The sequence below is a fragment of the Physeter macrocephalus genome, chromosome 7 (assembly GCF_002837175.3).
Source record: "Physeter macrocephalus isolate SW-GA chromosome 7, ASM283717v5, whole genome shotgun sequence".
In the NCBI taxonomy this organism is placed as follows: Eukaryota; Metazoa; Chordata; class Mammalia; order Artiodactyla; family Physeteridae; genus Physeter; species Physeter macrocephalus.
In genome coordinates this window covers 128,612,232-128,634,773 of record NC_041220.1, presented here as the reverse complement: position 1 = coordinate 128,634,773, position 22,542 = coordinate 128,612,232, and the positions used below count along the sequence as shown (strand labels likewise).

At 40.1% G+C, this 22,542-nt stretch overlaps 1 protein-coding gene across 1 annotated transcript in view; it reads right to left on the bottom strand.

Annotated features, from left to right (window-relative positions):
- FAT4 (FAT atypical cadherin 4) overlaps positions 1-8,044 on the bottom strand; it is a 184,477-nt gene extending 176,433 nt beyond the window's left edge. The window contains exon 1 of the mRNA XM_024119347.3: positions 2,422-8,044. Within this exon, the coding sequence (XP_023975115.1) occupies positions 2,422-7,596 (5,175 nt within the window). The 5' untranslated portion in view covers positions 7,597-8,044. The remainder of the gene's footprint in view (positions 1-2,421) is intronic.
- Positions 8,045-22,542: the final 14,498 nt, after the last annotated feature.

The window sequence follows — 22,542 nt, the reverse complement described above, 5'->3', positions numbered from 1 at the left end:
TTCGTGCCCCGGTCCGGGAAGATCCCACATGCCGCGGAGCGGCTGGGCCCGTGAGCCATGGCCGCTGAGCCTGCGCGTCCAGAGCCTGTGCTCCTCAACGGGAGAGGCCACAACAGGGAGAGGCCCGCGTACCGCAAAAAAAAAAAAAAAAAAAAAAAAAAGCATTGGAGCAAAGTTTACACTTAGAAACAAACAATTGAAAAATCACCTCTGACAACCAGAGGTAACTTACAGCTTCTTTTTTGCAGAATCACGGCAAATTAACTGTTGGAGCAGAAGGAAAACAACTTTATTGTATACACTTGAAAGACACAACCAATAATAAAGATGAAATTCTAGCTCCCAACTACTGCTTTCAATATTCTTTGGAGAAACACATTTGCTTTTAATTTTAGGAGTGGTTGGAGCTCGGGAACTCAAACTCGGTTTACAATTTCAGCACTTCAGTTCACAGAAGGTACCCTGACAAACAGTTTTTTTCTCATAAAAAAAATCATCATGATGAATTCTCTCCAGATTTTTAAATAGGCTACAGTAAATGTGAATAACTTTTCATACTGGTGCTATTTGAGGTTAAAAAAAGTAACAGACATATAATCCCCTATTACTAACAAAATGGTTTATAATCATTATTTTTTAGTCCTCGTGTCTAATGCAGAAACAGCACTATTTAATAAATTTAAGCTAAGCTAATCTTTGCATATCTCATGGATAAATAATAAGACTAAATAAATCTTCTAATGAAAACAATGGACATTTATTCTCATTGCAGAGCAAATGTCATGCATTGAACCAAACAACCAATAACATAATTTGTTTTACAGTTTAACAAGTTTAAAGTCTAGAATGACTTAATTGCCTGTCTTTAATAGCCACTTAAATCTCTTCATCTAAGAAATAATTCCAGAGAAGGACGGTAGAGCCAGGGAGTGGGTTTAGGGGAGGAATAGCCCCAAATCAAAATAAAATTACATGTAAATCATAGCCTGAGTTAAACCAAATAGCTCAATAAGTAAGACCTATGTTAAGATCTTTAGAAAACTAATTAGGTAAAAGAGGACATATGGGTTAAAAGTTTCTTCAGGGCTATGTGTATAAGATAAAACTGAATTCCACTTAAAATTTTATCTCTAAGAATTATATCTCTATTAAGAATTATATCTAGAATTATATCTCTAATATCCTCTAGGCCGTGAATATACTGTTCCATCCATAGAACAGACATAGCTAGCTAACATGAGAAAAAAATCACAGGGGATTCAGAAAGATAATAATAATAAATGAACATTTTTAAATGAAGAAAACCCCTCACCTCTGTTTAGAAAAAAAGAAAAGAAAGCAAGAAAGCAAACACACGAGCCTCAATTTCACTAGCACGTTGTGTCTGGGTTACTGCCGAGTATCACAAACCACATTTGATATTTTGTGTTTTTGGCTGAGTGACACCAGAATCTCTTTGAAGGGAGTGAGGAGAGAGAACTTAGGAAATGGCAAACGAGCTTTCCAGGGTATAGCTATATCATTTCTAGTTGATTATCAAAACAACATTGGAAGTAGTTCAATTAAAAAGCAAATCAATGAAACACTGAGGTAGTAACAGCCAAAAATATACCCCGGGAATGGCCAAGCTTGAAATCTTTTGGCTTATGCTTTGAAACACTAGTTTCTTGCCCATCAGCAGACAGAACAACCTGTACCTATACCATGGCAGTGAACAACACAGTTTTGTCTCAAGAAACAGCTTCTCATCTCTGATCATTCACAGCACATTACATGCTTTAGTTCAAGAGGGAAGAGAGAGGATTACTCTAAGTCAGAAGATAGTGCCTAAAATGTGAAGGCAGATGAAATCAGGAATCTCCCCAAACTTGGCCCAGCACATTGAAATTAGTCACTGTCTATAAAGAAACTGCCAAGACTGCTGAGGATGTGAAAGTTAATACCGTCCTGATGTAAACTGTCAGTCCACAGCCACTCCCCCTTGAAAGCCATGCTAGAATGCTGATTTCTACCAAAGTTCTTCACTTTGGAATAGGATTTCTTAAGTCTGAAACTGCTCATTCTCTGGTAGACTTCCTTACTGTGAGGTGTTTAGTTTAGTGTGGTGATGTAACTCAGATAAATGAATTTTTTTTTTTTGCACTTCTGAAATAGCTAAAGAGTTCTCATTAGCCTTACACATATGATGGCGTGAGATGAAATATAAGGTAAAAACTGTTCACTGTTTGGTTTTGATCAGGGTTAAAGCTAAGTTGCGTGTAATTCTTGTTAGTCTGTGCGACAGAACATTTTTATATGCTCCTGTCAGTAAAATGAACAATCAACAGTAAAGGTAAATTACTATAGAAAGTAGATATAAAGAGAACGATCTTCCTAAAAAACACATCAACAAATAATCATAAGGGATGACAAAATCATTACCTCTGCTCTCTGTGTTCTGGGAAAAGCAGTTGATTTTTCTATGGCATAAACATCCACCAGGTAAAGACAGGCTCCTTGTTCGCGGTCCAGAATGGCTGCAGTCTGAATTATGCCAGTTTGTCGTCCAATAGTAAAGAGACGTCCCACGGTTTTTTCTTCACAGCGGACTGAAACAATATAATACTCCACTGGGGCTTCAGATCCTCTAGGGCTAGCTGCTTCTATTGATATCACATTGGTGCCAATGGGTTCTCCTTCCTTCAAAATAGTTATATATTTGGGTTGTGTAAAAACAGGTCCATCAAGGCCCTGAAGAATGACGGTCAATTCAGTGGTTGATTTCCTCCTTTCAGGGCCAAGGTCTGTTGCTGAAACTATGAGATTATAGATCAGCTGAGAGGGCACCAGCGCTGAAGCCACTCTCAAGTCTCCACTGTAACGATCCACAAGGAAGGTGTCTGTGTCCCCATTGATGATCTCATACTCCACCTCTCCATTTGCCCCTTCATCTGGGTCGGCAGCCATAATTGTCGTCAGAACAGAACCAATCACAGCTGAAGGGTCGGCAGCCAGGGCATTTTGCGATATAAACATTGGAACGTTGTCATTGAGGTCTGTAACCAAAATGGTCACGTTTTTCAAAGCATACCGTCTAGTTTCAATAGGCACAGCTTGGTCATTGGCTTTTACAGTTAACTCAAAGAGATTAGCAAATTCCCGATCTATTTCAGCATTTGTATAGATAGTGCCTTTGACTTCATCTATGCCAAAGTGGTTGCCCCTTGGCATCTGTTGGATGATCGCATAGCAGAGTTGCCCATTAATGTCTGCATCAGGGTCATGTGCAGTCACTGAAATGACAGATGTTCCAATGGGAATGTTCTCAACAATAGACTTGAAAATATCCCCAGGAGGGAAGCTAGGAGGATTGTCATTAAAGTCTCTCACGTGTATAACCACTGACATTGTAGATGAACGAGGAGGCCTTCCTTGGTCTTTTGCTGTTATATTTAATTTGTACAAAGACTGTGTTTCAAAGTCCAATTTTTTGGCAAGAAAAATACTCCCAGTGTTTGGGCTAATGCTGAAAGTTCCATGATTGTTAGTCCCAGTAATACTGTAACGTAAGTCAGCATTGTCACCTGAATCTGAATCAGTTGCAGTAACAGAGGACACGAGTTCACCAATTCTCATGTTTTCCAAAACGTCAACAAATAGTGTTGATTTAGGGAAAGAAGGGGTATTGTCATTTTCATCTAAAATATCAATATTTAAGGTACAAGTCGAATTGAGGGAAACTGCCCCTGAATCCACTGCTTGAATTACAAGGGAATAGGCAGGTGTTGCTTCATAGTCTAACTTGCCAATAAGTGTCACCTGACCGGAGGTACTGTCTACAGCAAACTGTCTTTCTTCATTTCCTTTTATTACAGAATAATGAATAAGTCCATTATTACCTTCATCAACATCTGAGGCAGATACTCTTAAAACCTGTGTCAGGTTGGCTGCTGACTCTGATATTGTCGCTTGGTAAAAGTCTTTTAGAAATTTGGGAGCGTTATCGTTTATGTCCTTCATGTAAACATGTACTGTGGCCTGATCCTTGAGAGGCTGAGGGAGCCCCTGATCTGTTGCAGTGACTGTAAAGCTAAACACTGCAGTCCCTCTCCGCCTCATAAGAGACTCCCTGTCAAACTGATGAGTATTTGTGATTTCCCCACTAATTGCATGCAGCTCAAAATCTGGCTGCACCCTTTCAAAAGAATACCTTACTTCTCCGTTTGGCCCAAAGTCTTTATCTATAGCACTTACTTTGCCCACAAACGACCCAGCTCTCTGTTCTTCTTCAAAGTAAAATGTGTAATTGGTACTGTTAAAAAGAGGTCTGTTATCATTTACGTCTTCTAAAATTACAGTAACATTCACAGTAGCACTAAGGGGTTCCACTGCTCTGTCAGAAGCAACAACCAGTAAAACATATCTGTCTTGAAGTTCACGGTCCAGTTCACTTTTTATATACAACTGACCATCTGGGAATATGCCAAAAGCATCCCCTGTATTGCCTTCAGCAATGCTGTATGCAATTTCACCATTTGCTCCTGAATCCTTATCAAAAGCTTGCACTTTAAAGAATCGAGAATTCACAGGTTCTGACTCAGAAAGGGTGACCTCATAAGAAAGTTGGTCAAACACTGGTGGGTTGTCATTTACATCATGGACATAAACTGTTAAGATGAAACTAGAGGAGAGCTGGGGAACACCCACATCGGATGCCAAGATCTCTATCTGGTAGGAACCAGCGTGAACATCCAGGGGTCCTAGCAGACTAATATTACCATTCCTTTCATTGATAGTAAAGAGGTTCTTGGGGTTTTGCTTCAGGCTATAGAGTACCATGCCATTGACACCTTCATCAGGGTCCGCAGCTTTGGCTTGGAAAATGCTGTGACCTGCCTGCCAATTCTCTACCACATTCACACTCTCTACTGCCTGAAGGAAATGGGGAGAGTTGTCATTTAAATCCTTAACTGTTATGTTAACCATGGTGTCTCCAGTCACTGTGCCCCCACTGGCCACTACTTTCAGCTGATAAAACGATTGCTCTTCTCTGTCAATCACACTTGCTGTGGTAAGCTGCCCAGTGACCTGGTTGATAGCAAACATACCTTTCTGATCCCCAGAAGTAATGAGATAACTGATGTTGGAATTGAGATCCATGGTGGACGCAGACACGCTACCCACATGATATCCCAGAGCCACATTCTCAAAGACCACGAAGCTGTAGGCAGCCTGGCTGAATACAGGTGGGTTGTCTTGAGTGTCCAATACAGTGATGGTTACTATTGCCTGGTTTGGAGACTGTAAATTGCCACCATCAGTAGCCACTATTTGCAACTGGTAAGCAGTTTTTTCTTCTCTGTCTAGGGCCATTCTTGTAGAAATTACCCCACTCTGAGCATTGACCTGAAACCGAGACCTGTCCCCAGCTGATATACTATATTTGACAGTTCCATTGAGACCCAAGTCTGGGTCAGTGGCAGACACTGTGGTGACGTAGCTACCTCCAGGCTCATTCTCCTGAATATGAGCAAAGTACTGGACTGGGTAGAACACAGGGCTGTTGTCATTAATATCCAGGAGGCTCACATTTACTCGAGCCATTGATGACTGGGGAGGTGAGCCCAGGTCTGTGGCCAGAACCAACAGGGAGTAGAAAGCTTGCTCCTCCCTGTCCAAGGAGGAGATAGTACTCAACCTGCCCGACACAGGATGCAGGCGGAAGGACCTCTGGTCAGTCTCAGACTCTTGGAGGGAGAAACGCACTGTCCCATTGTCACCCAGGTCCCCATCAGTTGCCCCAAGGACCAGTAGTTCAGTCCCTGTTGGGGCATTCTCAGCCACAGACACATCATATCCTTCCAGCTGGGTAAATACTGGCTTTTCATCATTCACATCCAGGAGGGTGACTACAAGCTGGGCATAGGAAACCTTGGGGTGAACCCCCTGGTCCCGAGCACTGATATTCAGTACAATCTGGGAAGCGAGTTCACGGTCCAAGCCCCCAGCAAGCCCAGTGGTCACCAGGCCGCTGTGTTCGCTGATGTGGAACCAACCTAGTCCATTCCCAGAGACAATGCTGTAACGCAGATTAGCATTGAGACCAGAGTCGCCGTCAGTGGCAGACACTCCACTCACATAGCTTCCCGGGGGCGCCTCCTCGCTCAGGTTCACTCTGTACACTTGTTGGGCAAAGACGGGAGGGTGGTCGTTGATGTCATTGACGAAAATCACCAAGCTCGCCACGGAAGAGCGCGCCTGAACCGCGGCGCCAGGGGGCGCCCCGTAGTTATCAGAGACAGAAACTGTTAGGTTGTAAGAAGGGATGCGCTCCCGGTCCAGGGCGCTGGCTACTTTGATGAGGCTCAGGTTCGGCACTTTGCTGCTCTGCACCTCAAAGTGGCGCTGCTCGTTGCCCCCAAGAATCTGCACAGAGATGTTCCCGTTGGCCGCGGGGGAGTCCGCGTCCGTCACGGTGAGCAGAGCCACCACCGTGCCCACCTGAGCATTCTCATCTACCGAGGCGTAGCGTGAGGTGGCAGGGAAGTAGCGGAATTTCACCACAGGGTCGTTGTCGTTGACGTCCAGCAGCTGAATCAGCGCCTCGGCGCGCCCAGTGAGGGAAGGCACGCCTCGGTCCATAGCCTGCACGGTAAGCGAGTACTGGCGCCGGGCCTCGAAGTCCAGGGGCTCCCGCACCGTGATAAGCCCAGTTTCGGGGTCCATTTGGAAGGGGGTCCCCTCGTCCTGCAGCCGGTATCGGATATCCGCGTTGGTGCCCTCGTCCGCGTCCGCTGCCGCCACCTGGAGGACGCTGGAGCCCACCGCCGCGTCCTCAGGCACCCCCGCCTGGTAGTGGGAACTACCAAAAACCGGGGGGTTGTCATTAATGTCCTGCACAGTTACGTTTACCTGAAGGTAGCCCCGCCGCTTCGGCTCCCCCTTGTCCTCCACTTCCACCAATAGTTGGTACTGCGGCGTGACCTCGCGGTCCAGCCCGCCCTTGGACACCAGATGCAGGAACGCGCCCTCGCCACTCGGGTTCAGGGTGATGTCCAGGCGGAAGCGACCCGCCTCGTTGCCCTGGACGATGCGATAGGACCGGTGGTCCACACCATTGGAGCCGATGTCTGAGTCGGTGGCCGTATCCAAGATGACTTGCCGCCCGCTGCTACTGTCCTCCTTGAAAGTGACCACAATCGAGGGTTCAGGGAAGACCGGGGCGTTGTCATTGAGGTCCCGCACCAACACTCGCACTTCGGTGGGGTAGGTGGGTGAGCTGGAAAGCACCACCAGGTTGATGACGTCGCTGGGTAGGCTCTCGCGGTCGACGGTGGCAGTGGTGTACAGGGCCCCGGTGCTACTGTTTATGGCAAACAGGGCGTGGCTTTCGCTGAGTCGGTAGGTGAAGCCTGGGCGCGTCTGGATGGTACCCACCAGCGTGCCGGGAGGTTGCTCCTCCAGCACCTCAAACACCTGGCGCTGCTCGGCCCCGCTGACCCGGGCCGGCCGCGGTAGCAGTGACAGCAGCCAAAAGACGCGAAGAAGCTGAAATAATGACAAAGTGGGCAGCGGAAGCCACGGGCGGCCAGGAGCCCTGTGTGCTGCCACGTCCATGGTCCTGGCTCCCTGGAACGGTGTGATAAAGAGAAGGAAGAGGTGAGGCAAAAACGGGTGATAATGACAGGGATCAAGCAGGCACCAGCAAACATGCAGCCGATGTATCTGTCTGAGAGCTCCGCTATTTCAAAGAACCTCCAGTCCAGCAGAAGCAAGTCGCATCAGCAAAAGGCTCCAGGTAGCCATTTGGACGCTTCGCGCGGAGAGATGCCTTGAGGAGAAGCGGCAGGGCACTCCTCGGGGCACTCCTGTTGGTTGCCGAGTCCCCCGAAAAGTTTCTCAAACCTCCTATATTTTCCCCCTTCACTTTGTTTTCGAATCCAGAAAGTCTGAGCGTTTTCGGCTGGGTGGATGTGAGCTGGAAGAGGTTGCCTGTATTTAAGGTATATGAGGAATCATTGCAAACAATTGTCTTCAGAAACTTTAGAACTTACCCAAGGCGAAGAAACTGAAGAGGGAAGGACAAACGTCCGTAGCCGTGTGTGGAAAGAACAACTGCGCACTGGGGAGGGGGCGATGGGGAACCTGGAGATTATCAAATTGCTTTCCCAAAAGCTGGGGACGAGGGATTTCCTCGAGTCCCCTCTCCTCAAGAACAAGGCTGCAACGCCCCTCCAACAGGGCTGCAGAAGTGGCCGCTGAGGCCCAGGCGGCGGCGTCTGAGCGCGGGCAGCTAGCAAACTGCGTTCCAAGCGCTCGCTTTGGCGCTAGGGTTCCGGTACCCGGGAGCGCTCAGCTCCGTCCCTTCTCCTCCAGCAGGAGCCGCCGCCGCCCCTGCTGCGGCTTCGAGCCCTTAGTCGGGCACAGGCAAAATCCAGCGCTCCTCAGCATTTTTTTTTTTTTTTTTTTTTTTTTTTACCTCTGCCGGGACGCCTGCCGACCCATTATTTGTACATCCAAATCGAGCGCAGGTCCCGCTTTCTTCTCGGCCTCTCCGGGGTCGGGCAAGAGCAGCGCGCTGTCCCCGAGTCCCCCCCCCCTCACCATGCCAGGGGGCTCCTTCTCCGGCGGCCCCAGTCAGAAGCCCACTCTAGTGCGCCTCGCCCCTGACCTCCTGCCCTTTCCTTTTATTGTCCCGTGTCAGTTTCACTTTGTAATCCACAAGGCTTTTTGTTTGGGGCGGGGGGGTGGTGGGTCCCTCTTTCTCCTTCACCGTTGGCGGTGGAGGCGGGGAAGTCGGCGCTGGGCTCTGGCGGCGCCCGCGGCAGCTCGGGACGGCGGCTGTCAGCGCTCTCCCTCTCGCCTGCCCGGGCTGAAGGTTGTACCGCTGTGGAGCTGGAGCTCCGCGAGCCCCTCTCAACCTCCGGCTGCTCCCTCACACTCTCCCCGCCCCTTCCCCGCCGCACGCGCGCGCGCACACACGCGCACACGCGCGCACACACACACACCGCGTTGTCGAAACACAAACAGAGGGGGAGGGAAGACCGCGAGCTGGAACAGGGCTCAGAAACTTTGCTCGCCACTCATTGATCCCCGCACTTTAGTTTGCCCGGACTCCCCCCTAGCTCCCCGTGCTGTCACCTACTGCCCCTCCCTCGCCCCAGCCCCATTGGGCCGGAGCTAAAGCAGCCCCGCCTGGCACTCCTACCGCGAGCGCTCTCCGACTTCTTCCGCCTCCGACTGGTTTCTCGGGATGCTAATCACTCCAGCCTCCCGGAGGACTGTAGGCTGTCGGGTGTGGGAGCTCGGCGAGTAGGAGGCGCTGAGAAGGGGGTGGGGTGGGGTTCCCCCCCCTTTTCTTTTTTCTTTTTGGTCACATCTTGGCGGGCATCTGAGCAATAACAGCAAAAAGCTGCCGCCGAATAGATGGGGGTGGGGTCAGGTTTGCAGATAAATAACTTTAGTGATGGGTTCTGGGGGAAGACCGTTAGGTTGTTATGCTAGTAATAACTCAGGGGTAAGGGGGGGGTCGAGGGAAATAAAAGAAAGGCAGGGGGTGAAGGTCTATTAGAGCGGGAAGAAAGATTAAGCAAAGCCTGTCTGGGAATGCAGAGCGCAGATTTGCTTTAACCGTTTCCTGCCCCTTCTCTTTCGATGAGAGGGGAGGGAGTTGCTCTACAGTATGATCCGGCAGCATCCAAACCAAATCTTCCCCATTCCTCCTCTGTCTACAGAGCGAGCTAATTGCAGTCCAGATCTAACCCTAAGCCTGTCTCCACTTCCAGGTGAGTAGGGGCACCAAGGCCTCGGTACCGACCGCACTTTGGATTTCCTATAGGAAAAGCCAGGGGAACTCTGTTTTGTTTCCTCTCCCAGATGGATCCCAGGTGCCAGTAGCCAAACCTTAGAGTTTCAACAATAACAATGGTAGCCCTTTGGAAAGATGGAGGTCTCTTCCTATTGCAAAGTTTGGAATTTTGATCTCCGTTGGAGTATTTCCCCCTAGACATTTTAAAGCCAAAGGAATCCTGATGAAGGTTTCTTTCTTTTTGCTTTGGTTTGGTTTTTATCTGGGGAAAAGACAGATATGAGGAAATAGAAATAAATAGAATGAAATTTAAATTTTAAAATTACCCACGTGCCACGCAAGTCACTCAAGATTACTGTAGCTAATTTTTGTGGTATTCTTCAAAGAAAAAAAAAGGGGACTAGGAATCAGGTCAGTATTATTTCCCCTTTAAGGACAACCGTTTGGAAAATAAGAATTTAAGCCAAGTAATGCAAATATAGGGCATGTGTCATACGTTTCAGCCACAGTGACCCCTCCAAATTTAAAACTGAGTTCGGAGATGATTCAGCCATGAGTAAATACTGCCCTCTGCTGTTCTCTGTCCATCTTACATTTTTAGCAGTCTGGTTTCTTGCTTAAAATTAAATGCAGAGACTAGAAGGATCTGGTTACAAGGCTAATTCCTCCTTCTTGCCTAGGGATAGTAGCAAAGAAAAAAAATCTTTAGGAATCTCCTAGTGCCTTTCTTTACTTACGGTTAAAAAAAAAAAAAAACTTTTTTAAGCAATAAGGCAGAGAGAAAATTCAAGTCCTCTGATCCAGACAGCCTGTAGCCCAAAACTGATATATGGAAACATGAATGGTAAAAACTCTATCACCAATTCCTTTGTTTAGGTTAGAATATTTACTTCTGCATTTTCCTCTACTGTAGATACTGATGTATATGGTACATGTAATGGGTGAATTGGAAACAGACAAGAAAGTTAAATTTCACCATTTTTGTATTTTTAGGCCTTGAAAACTTGTGAAAGAATTGGAAGCTATTCTTTTAAAAGAGAGATATTTTTAAGCATTTTCTCAAAACTCATATCTCTGCCAATAAATTACAGTCTTTATTTTGATTTAATTTAACACACAAAGATTTGTTGATTAACTAAAGTGAAAGCAGAAATTTTTACAAACCATGGCTATGATGTGTGATTTTAAGAGGGTTTTCTTACTTGTATGATATTGTTTACTAATGTGCCACAGTTCAGTCATTCAGGTAGGAAACAGTAGAAAGAAAACATTTAGATACTTGTAGGGGATCAGGTACTTTTTTCTGTTTACTTGTTTGTTTGGAAAGCCTGTGGGATCATCTTCATATTTAGTCTCAATAGTATTAAATTTTCATCCCTTATGAGTGAATTTAATATTGGGGAAATGGGTAAAAATCATTCATTTTGTGGAATAGGAAGTGTAATATATATTTTTAAGTAAAAAAGCAAGATATGACAAAGTTAAGTAATACAAAAAATGTACATATATTCAGTACATAAAATAATTTTTTGAACATTCTGAATGAAGACTATCAAAAATGATTTAGACAATGGCATGGTTATTCAAATAAATGGAAACTTTCCTTGATAACTACATTAAAGTAACACATTCGTTTATAGATAAAACCTACACATAAAATTACAATCTATGTACGCATAGGTACATAATTTAAGGTATAATATAGAGAATGGTTTTAATGAAAGACAAAGAATAAAGCTTTTATTATATTTAATTTTTCTCCCTTGGATTTCAGAAATTCTAGTAATATAATGCATGATAAAAAGTAAGGATGCCCCCAACAAAATCAAATCAAATCAAATAAAGACACATTGTAATTATATGTGTGAAAAAGCAAAGTTTATTTTTGCTTTTCCACCACAAGCTTAATTATTTTAAGAAAAGGGTTATTTAATGAAAACTTTCAATAAACATAAAATTACATGCTTCTAAGAGAGAAGATATTCATCAATTTTAGTAAACTGTTGGGGAAAATTGTATTTTTTTATGTCCAAGCATGAATGAAACTAGAGAACACAGCTCATTTGAAGTTTAGAGCATACATTAAAACAAATAGTTTTTGTAAGAATTTGTCATCCTGGTCTGTACACAGTTACCATCATTACTTCATTAAATGTCTGAAATTACTTTCATGTTTTAGACCCTAGGTAAAGAAGCTTAGGTTAATCATACTCTACAATTCATATCACATTAGCAACATGGTCCCAGAAAAGGATTCTCCCCGCTGCTTCTTCCTTTCCATTCCTCTCTTCTCCCCTTCCCTCCCCTCCTCTCCCTTCCTCTCCCATCCTTCTCCTCCCGTCCCTCACTTTACTCTTTATTGTACTTTGCTCACCTTACCTTATTCTGCTTTACTCTTTTCTCCTTATCATTCTTCAGTCCTGTTATAGGACTCCCAGAGGCAAACATTCTAATAAGTGGAATGTATACTTTTTGGTTCCATGCTTTTGCAAAATATGTATTATTTAGTTGTCCTGTATTTTAAATTGAGATAAATGGTTTGGGTTATATTGTGTATGTGTCTCATCCTCTTTTTTATCTTTCTACAAAGAGCTATTTTTAAGGTTTACACATGTTGTTATGTGTTCCTCTAAATTATTGTTTCTGACTTTTGCCTTTTACTGTAAGGCATGTATCCATAACTCTTAACCTGTCTATTTACATGGTTATAGGCATCCAGGTTGCCTCCAACTCCCTGACATCAAAGATTAGTCTGCAATGAACATCCTTGTAATTGTCCTCAAAAGGAAATGAATAGTTTAAGGATATGTAGTGGGGAATGGAAGAGGCCTCCATTCCATATCTGAAATGAAGAGCTGATTGTTTGCTAAACAAGAGAGAGTTGTGTTTGTGGGATACAGTGTTTCTGAGCAAGAGCACAACTGATCCTAGGATCGGGAAGCATGGAGTTCAGAGATGCCAAACTTTCAGAAGTAGGAAGGGTTAGATATTGGTTAACTTTTGAGTGTGGACTTGAAATTAGTAGACTGTAGTTTTTGCAGATTGGCTAAATTTCATATTTGCGATTACCGATGTGAATTTAACATGATTTGGGATGGGTTTAACACTGGTTCTTATAATTGGCTATTGGTATCATTGACACAGGTGGATAGGATTTTTGTCCTTATTTATGTTATTTCTCTTACTCTTATATCTGGCTCTGTTGCTTTCCAACCTCTTTTGCTAAATGTTTAACTCAGTATTTTAGACTTTCTTATTTCCTGATAAATATATTTAAAGCTATAAATTTCCCTCAAAGTATTGTATGAGCCTTACTCCACAAAACATTAATTACAAAATGCTACGTGTAATGATTTCATTTTTATTTAACTTTAAATATTTACTAATTTTATGGTTTCCTCTGTAGCACAAGATTGTATTTAATATATAAATACATTTCTAAATATGTGTTGAGTAGTAAAGAGCCCTCTCCTTCAGCAATCCTGCTGCCTTTCACCACCTTCCCTTTGTTACTATTTCTTCATTGTGTTATATTCAAAATATCTGTGATACAAAGGGAAGGTGCCTGCCATCTGGTGGCATTTCTTCAAAGAATTCTATCATTCAAGTGGCACGGAATACTCATGTGAAGGAATATATGATAGCAATGAAGAGTGCTCAGTTTTAATTTGTAAGTGGTTTTCACTTACTTCTGCTTCTCATTCTTCTGCATTTCCTCCTTCTTAAAGGTTGACTGTGAAACATTTTTTAATTGCAAGGTTGCTGAACACATCCCAGATGGAACAGTAACTATGCATGTCTAAGAATTCAGCATGCCAGTGTACCACAGTCATTTTTAACACAAATTCAGAACAAACAAAAAAAGTGTTAAATATCAAAAAACAGAACAAAACAAAGTATCTGTGATTAAAAAAAAAAAAAGTCTTCAGTTTCTGTCCTCTCTTCTTATCTTAACCCACTCCAATCAGTTTTACCCAAAGCGATCCTCTGAAATTTTTCGTATCAAGGTCTCAGTTGATCACTTCCTTCTCCTTGATTAACTTTATTCATTTCCCCTCCAGGATGCCATCCTGCCTCATCTTTTCAGTCTCAGATATTTTACTATGTAGTACCTCAGGGCTCATGGGACAAACTGTCACAGTCCATTCTCTAAACTCTGCCTCTCGGTGATCTCATCTTGTAGCAAGTCTTCAAATAAGTTGATTACACTCAGAAAAGAATGTGAACTGTGCAGTTCATGGGTTCAGTGTTCTGTCCACATCCATTAAGCTGTGGTTAATTATGCTATTCAGATCTTATATATCATTACTGATTTTCTGTTGGCTTCATGTATTGATACTAAAAGAGGCATGGAGGCATGTTAAATCTGCATTATGATTGCAAATTTAAATCTCCTTATAGTTATGTAGCTATTCTTGTTTTGCATATTAAGGCATTTTACTATATATTTTATATTTTATTTATTCCTCATTTTATATGCTTATATATTTATAAGTACATATATATAATTTTATATATTCATCATGAATTAAACCTTTTCTAATTAAGATGTGACTCTCTTTATCCCAAATAATGTATTTTCCTTAAAGTCTATTTTTGTCTGATACAAGTACAGGTAACCAGCATTCTTTGGTACTATCATGACAGATTTTTTTCCTATCCTTTTGCCTCGTATTGTCTGTACCCTAATGTTTTAAAAGTCTTTTTGACACAACATTATATTTGAAAATGCATTCACTGATTTTTTTTTTTATCATCATTGCTTCTTAACTGGAGCGTTTAGTCTATTTACATTTAGTAAAACTACTCACATTCCTGTTTAAATCTCCTATCTAACTTTGTGTGTTGCTATTTTTCTCTAGTTTTATCTTTTTGTTTATTTCTGTGCTTCTTTCCTTTTTTAAAATTAATTAGATATTTCTTTCACTTTCTGCTACTACTTTGGGTGATATATGCTCTGTTTTGGCTATTTTCATTTTACTTCAAGAAATTAAAAAAATATTCTTCTCAAAGTCTTAAATAGTTCAATGCCTTAAGGAAAAAGGACACTTCTTGAACAATACATTTTCATTCATTTACTTCTCAATTTACCTCTTAATTTGCTGTTGCTTTTTAATTATTTATTTAAATTTTAATCTTGCATAACATTTTTATTTTTAAAAAGGCAATAATGTATTTAACACAGTTTGTTGTGTTTTGATCTTTCCTCTATCACAAACATTCTATCCTGGATCTCTTGCATTCTGCCCAAAATATGTTTTTCTGAATTTCCTTTGGAATGGAAGCTGTTGGTAGAAACACATTATAGTGCCCCATTCTTGAAATATTTTTTAAGAATAAAATTATAAATTCAAAATTAATGAGTCATTTAGATATAAATTTTTTGTCATATGCCATTCTAGTGCAAATATGAAAAAAGGTATTTAAAGGAAATAAATTAGGGTATTTCTAATACTACACATTGATAGTTTAATTCACATGATTCAGAATCATCACTATATTTATCAGCACAATTTAATTATGCAGAAGTTTGACTTTCATTTTTCTGTCAATCTAATTCTTATTTCTTTTTAATCTCTTGCTCAAGGTAATCTGTCACTTTTCACTGATTCTTCCTGAAATGCCTCTGTATTTTTTATGTTTTGCAGTTTTGCTTTGGTATATGTGTAGGTGTAAAATGTTTTTGTAATCTTGCCTGGAAATTGAAGTCTTCATGATGCAAATCATTCTTTCATTATTTCTGAAAAATGTTCAGCCTTTATATTTGTATTTGCAGATATTACTCCTGGTTTCCTTCTCCTTGCTCTTCCTTCTGGTACTTTACTTAGACACATATTAGGACTTCTTACGATATCTTGTATATCTCAATTATCAGGTTAATATCTTCTCTTTTCTTTTCTCTATGCTTAATTTTGAATAATTTTTTCTGACCTGTCTTCCAGTTCACTAATTCTGTCTTTAGCTGTGTTTAACCTACTTTTAAATTCATCTATTTAATTATAAGTTTAATTACTGAATTCTTATGTGTTAACATCTTGATGTGTTTTGAAGTTAGCTATCCCCTTCAGATATTTTCAAGCTTGTTTTTCATTCCTTTGAACATGTTAAACATATTTTTAGATGTTATTTAGATAGGTATCTGAAGAGTCCAGTATCAGGCATATTTAATGTTTATGCTTTCCATTTTTATTGCTAGTTTTAGCTCATAGTAAATTGTTTCCTTGTGTGAGTATTTACGTTCAAACATGAACTGGTCTTTTTTTAAAAAATAAATTTATTTATTTATTTATTTCTGGCTGCATTGGGTCTTCGTTGCTGTGTGCGGGCTTTCTCTAGTTGCAGCGAGTGGGGGCTACTCTTCGTTGCAGTGTGTGGGGGCTACTCTTCGTTGCAGTGTGTGGGCTTCTCATTGTGGTGGCTTCTCCTGCTGTGTAGCACGGGATCTAGGCATACGGGATTCAGTAGTTGTGGCACACAGGGTCAGTAGTTGTGGCTCGCAGGCTCTGGAGCACAGTCTCAATTGTTGTTGTGGATGGGCTTAGTTGCCCCACAACATGTGGGATCTTCCCAGACCAGGGATTGAACCCATGTCCCCTGCTTTGGCAGGCGGATTCTTAACCACTGTGCCACCAGGGAAGTCCCTGAACTGGTCATTTTAATTGGTAAGTTATTTATGCTATTTGTTGAGGCTTGGGATTGGTGTGCTCTTGTAAAGAAGAGCTGAGTATGCTTCCATTAGGTTCTTGTGGGTTACTACTAGTCTGCAACAACTACTGTTTTCATTGAAGCTAAGATGGCAACAGCAAAAGAGCAATAACACTTTATGAATCACCAGGTAACACTGCCAAGTAAACCATAAAAAATGCTTTCTCATCATTTTGGAGTTTTATTTAAAGACAGTTTTACCCTCATTTAGATTGTTGTCATGTCATTCTTCTATATGTATGAGAAGGAAACTATAAGCAACATAAATTGAACAAGGCCATCTTAGATCTTTTTCACATTGAAAATCCAGCTCAAAGTGGTATAGCATTTATTGAAAAAGTGTTCCATTTTGTCTGTGATTTTTTTCTAACCTACTAACACTGCATGTTTGCTATATAGTCGATGATAATTAAGTCGCAATTGCTGCCAGGCCTTTAGCAGATATAATACACATCCTAACTGCTAAATATTAAAATAGGACCAAAAAAAGTTGAATCTTAGAATAATTAAATATGGCGAATTTACAACTTGAGGGGTTTTTTCTGCACCTCCTCAGTAATGTGATTTTGAGTGCTGCCTTGGGGCTTCAACTTCTTGGGGATGGTTTCCCCCTTCTCCACACCTCAGTCTAATCATTGCCAAGGCAATATTATTTTCAATATTTTGGAGAAGGCAGGGTAACTAGGTATATCTGCATAGATAACTAGTTATCTTAGGACTAGTTAACTTAGGGCTTGTGATTTAGGAGCTCCAGCTTTAATAAGAAAAGTTTCCTATTAAACTCCACACCTTCAGAGAAGCCTGGGCTTTTTCTCTTAGCTCTAACACTTTACCACACCTTAAAAGTCAAAGCTCATATTTGTGAAGTTTGGCAAATGTCCTTAAGGCAAAAACTACTTCAATGTTGAGCTTACCTCTATGGGTTCTCATCTAGACTAGATATGGTAATTCCTAACTCTCATATCATGTCAGCTTTTTGATCTTTTAAGAAAATATTTTAAAATTTAGTAATTTTAGTGGTTTTTAGTGGTAAATAATTTTTAGTGGTAAATTCTGGCATATTACCAGAATAGGAAGTCTATCTTCCTTATTTCTTCAAATAGTTTCATTTTTTCATTTTTTTTTTCTCCTTTGGGAAATCTTATTATTTGGTACTTATCCATAAGTCAGGTCTCTTTAGCTTTTCTTGCTGTTTTCTGGGAAAATTCCTCAATCTGATGTTCCAACTCACTAATTCGGTCTTCACGTATATCCAATCTACCACTGTTTAATCTTTTGTTCTCTTTATATCAACTCAGAATTTTTCATACTGACCAAATATTTATACTTCACTCATTTTTAAATGAAATTTAATTCTTGTTTTATATTGACAATAACTGTCTATCCATTAATTGTCTATCTGTGCTGAGGAGGAATCAAAGGCCAGATCTCAGTGTGTGAGTTTAAGATAGGGGTTGGCAAATTTTTTCTGTGAAAGGGAAGATAGTAAATATTTTAGGTTTTTAAAATCAGACAGTCTCTGTCATACCATTTAAACTTCCCCTTATAATGTGACAGCAGCTATAGATATTACGGAAATTATTGGGTATGGCTGTGTTCCAATAAAAATTTATTTACAAAAACAGGAATCAGGCCCAATTTGGCCTGCAGGCTGTCATTTGCTGACCACTGTTTTAGAGCATAAGAGATAAGCCTTGTGCTGAAAACTCCACCAGATGACCATTGCTGATCATTCCCATTTGTAATCTTTCTTTTACATATATATGTACATGTATATAGAGTCAGTATTTTGAATATGATTCAAAATTTCTGTCTGTTTTACAAACACTGCATTTCTTTTCTTTTTACTGACCTTTTGTAGTCTTAAATTTTAAACTTTGAGGTATAGTATGATTGGGAAGTGACAATCCCCCTAAATTGTAATCCATGGTCTTAGGGATTTTTAGAGAGTAAGATGGGATATTCAATACCTAAGGGCAACTCTTCAGAATGCATTTGTTTCATGTGAACACTGATGTCTTGGCTACTGCTGCCAGTTTCTGCAGTGAAGCAGGCAGTAATATCCTCCAGGCAACGTACGGTAGAGGCAAAAACAATTTTTTTATAAACACTTAACTTTTCTAGTCTCTATAAAAATTTTCTGGCCCTTATTACTTGGTACTTAGCTTTCTCCTTCCATTTTCCATATCCCCTTTTCATAATTTTTATATATATATATATAATTATACAATATATATGTTTGCCCATCTTTTTCTGGCCAGTGTTCAATTTCCAAAGATTGTGGAACACCAGTGTATGTAAATAAATCTGAAACTACATCATGGAAACTAAAATCATATTTTTTAACATCACACTTATGGGAGAAACAAAATGAAGGGTTAGCTTTAAAATCCTTCATAATATACTACATGTGAATATGTGAGCAAACCCACTGGAATGGAAATTGCTTACACTAAATGTGAGAGTAGGTTTCTGAATACTGTGGCATTTGCCACAAACTAGTAATTACCTACCATAATTTGGAGAAACTGCTCGGTCCAACAACTGTTTGTGACAAGCTACTCTTTTGTTAAATATACATATCTTGGGTTGGTTCTATTTTAATCTTTATTAGGTATAGGTATACAATTTATCTCAAACAAAAATATATTAACATGGGTAATAGTTAATGGCTGCATTAACATTAAGATGCTCTGATGTGTTGAATTTCATGCTAGAATATAAAGAGAATTAAGAAAATAGATACCTCTAATATATATATTTGTATATATATTTGTATGGAGAAGAGATAAGTAAACTGATATTATATTCACTCTAGGTTTACTAGACTTTTAACATGTGAAAACATTTGAAAATACAGAACAATTTGAACTGTATCTTCCATCAACAATAGGTGTATGGAGAATTAGGAGGGTCCTGCCAGAATAGTTGATTCTAAGAAAACAAATAATTTTTTTTTTGCATTTTTGAATTTTATATAATTTATATTTTTATACAGCAGGTTCTTATTAGTTATCCACTTTATACATATTAGTGTATATATGTCAATCTCAATCTCCCAATTCATCACACCACCACCACCCCACTGCCACTTTCCCCCTGTAGTGTCCATACGTTTGTTCCCTACCTCTGTGTCTCTATTTCTACCCTGCAGACTGGTTCATCTGTACCATTTTTCTAGGTACCACATATATGCGTTAATATATGATATTTGTTTTTCTCTTTCTGACTTATTTCACTCTGTATGACAGTCTCTAGATCCATCCACGTCTCTACAAATGACCCAATTTCGTTCCTTTTTATGGCTGAGTGATATTCCATTGTATATATGTACCACAACTTCTTTATCCATTCCTCTGTCAGTGGGCATTTAGGTTGCTTCCATGACCTGGCTATTGTAAATAGTGCTACAATAAACATTGGGGTGCATGTGTCTCTTTGAAATAAGAAATGTCTATTTAGGTCTTCTGCCCATTTTTGGATTGGGTTGTTTGTTTTTTTAATATTGAGCTGCATGAGCTGTTTATATATTTTGGAGGTTAATCCTTTGTACATTGATTCATTTGAAAACATTTTCTCCCATTCTGAGGGTTGTCTTTTTGTCTTGGTTGTAGTTTCCTTTGCTTTGCCAAAGCTTTGGAGTTTCATTAGGTCCCATTTGTTTATTTTTGTTTTTATTTCCATTACTCTATGAGGTGGATCAAAAAAGATTTGCTGTGATTTATGTCAAAGAGGGTTCTTCCTATGTTTTCCTCCAAGAGTTTTATAGTGTGCAGGCTTACATTTAGGTCTCTAATCCATTTTGAGTTTCTTTTTGTGTATGGTGTTAGGGAGTGTTCTAAATTCATTCTTTTACAGGTAGCTGTCCAGTTTTCCCAGCACCACTTACTGAAGAGGTTGTCTTTTCTCCATTGTCTGGCCTTGCCTACTTTGTCATAGATTAGTTGACTATAGGTGTCCAAGAACATAGTATATCTCTCCATCTGTTGGTATCATCTTTAATTTCTTTCATCAGTGTCTTATAGTTTTCTGCACACAGGTCTTTTGTCTCCCTAGGTAGGTTTATTCCTAGGTATTTTATTCTTTTTGTTGCAATGGTGAATGGGAATGTTTCCTTAGTTTCTCTTCAGATTTTTCACCATTAGTGTATAGGAATACAAGTGATTTCTGTGCATTAATTTTGTACCCTGCAACTTTAACAAATTCATTGATTAGTTCTAGTAGTTTTCTGGTGGCATTTTTAGGATTCTCTATGTATAGTATCATGTCATCTGCAAACAGTGACAGTTTTACTTCTTCTTTTCCAATTTGTATTCCCTTTATTTCTTTTTCTCTGATTGCCGTGGCTAGGACTTCCAAAACTATGTTGAATAATAGTGGCGAGAGTGGACATCCTTGTCTTGCTCCTGATTTTAGAGGAAAGGCTTTCAGTTTTTCACCATTGAGAATGATGTTTGCTGTGGGTTTGTCATATGTGGCCTTTATTTTCTTGAGGTAGGTTCCCTCTATACTGACTTTCTAGAGAGTTTTTATCATAAATGGGTGTTGAATTTTGTCAAAACTTTTTCTGCATCTATTGAGATGATCATATGGTTTTTATTCTTCAATTTGTTAATATGGTGTATCACATTGATTGATTTGCATATATTGAAGAATCCTTGCATCCCTGGGATAAATCCCACTTGATCATGGTGTATGATCATTTTAATGTGTTGTTGTATTCTGTTTGTTAGTATTTTGTTGAGGATTTTTGCATCGATATTCATCAGTGATTGATTTGCATATATTGAAGGATACTTGTATTCCTGGGATAAACCTCACTTGATCATGGTGTATGATCGTTTTAATGTGCTGTTGGATTCTGTTTGCTAGTATTTTGTTGAGGATTTTTGCATCGATATTCATCAGTGATTGATTTGCATATATTGAAGGATACTTGTATTCCTGGGATAAACCTCACTTGATCATGGTGTATGATCGTTTTAATGTGCTGTTGGATTCTGTTTGCTAGTATTTTGTTGAGGATTTTTGCATCGATATTCATCAGTGATTGATTTGCATATATTGAAGGATACTTGTATTCCTGGGATAAACCTCACTTGATCATGGTGTATGTTCCTGGTTCAGTCTTGGAAAGTTATACCTTTCTAAGAATTTGTCCATTTCTTCCAGGTTGTCCATTTTATTGGCATAGAGTTGCTTGTAGTAGTCTCTTATGATGCTTTGTATTTCTGTGGTGTCTGTTGTAACTTCTCCTTTTTGATTTCTAATTTTATTTATTTGAGTTCTCTCCCTCTTTTTCTTGATGAGTCTGTCTAATGAGGTAGGATTGTATTGCTATAAACTTTCCTTTTAGAACTGCTTTTGCTCCATCCCGTAGGTTTTGGATCGTCGTGATTTCATTGTCATTTGTCTCTAGGTATTTTTTGAGTTCCTCTTTGATTTCTTCAGTGATCTCTTGGTTATTTAGTAATGTATTCTTTAGTCTCCATGTGTTTGTGTTTCTTACGTTTTTTTCCCTGTAATTTATTTCTAATCTCATACTATTGTGGTCAGAAAAGATGCTTAATATGATTTCAATTTTCTTAAATTTACTGAGGCTTGATTATGACCCAAGATGTGATCTATCCTGGAGAATGTTCCATGCGCACTTGAGAAGAAAGTGTAATCTGTTGTTTTTGGATGGACTGTCCTGTGAATATCAATTAAATCTATCTGATCTATTGTGTCATTTAAAACTTGTGTTTCCTTATTAATTTTCTGTTTGGTTGCTCTGTCCATTGGTGCAAGTGGGTTGTTCAAGTCCCCTACTATGATTGTGTTACTGTCAATTTCCTCTTTTATAGCTGTTAGCAGTTGCCTTATGTATTGAGGTGCTCCTATGTTGGGTGCATATATATTTATAATTGTTATATCTTCTTCTTGGATTGATCCCTTGATCATTATGTAGTGTCCTTCCTTGTCTCTTGTAACATTCTTTATTTTAAAGTCTATTTTATCTGATATGAGTATTGATTTACTCCAGCTTTCTTTTGATTTCCATTTGCATG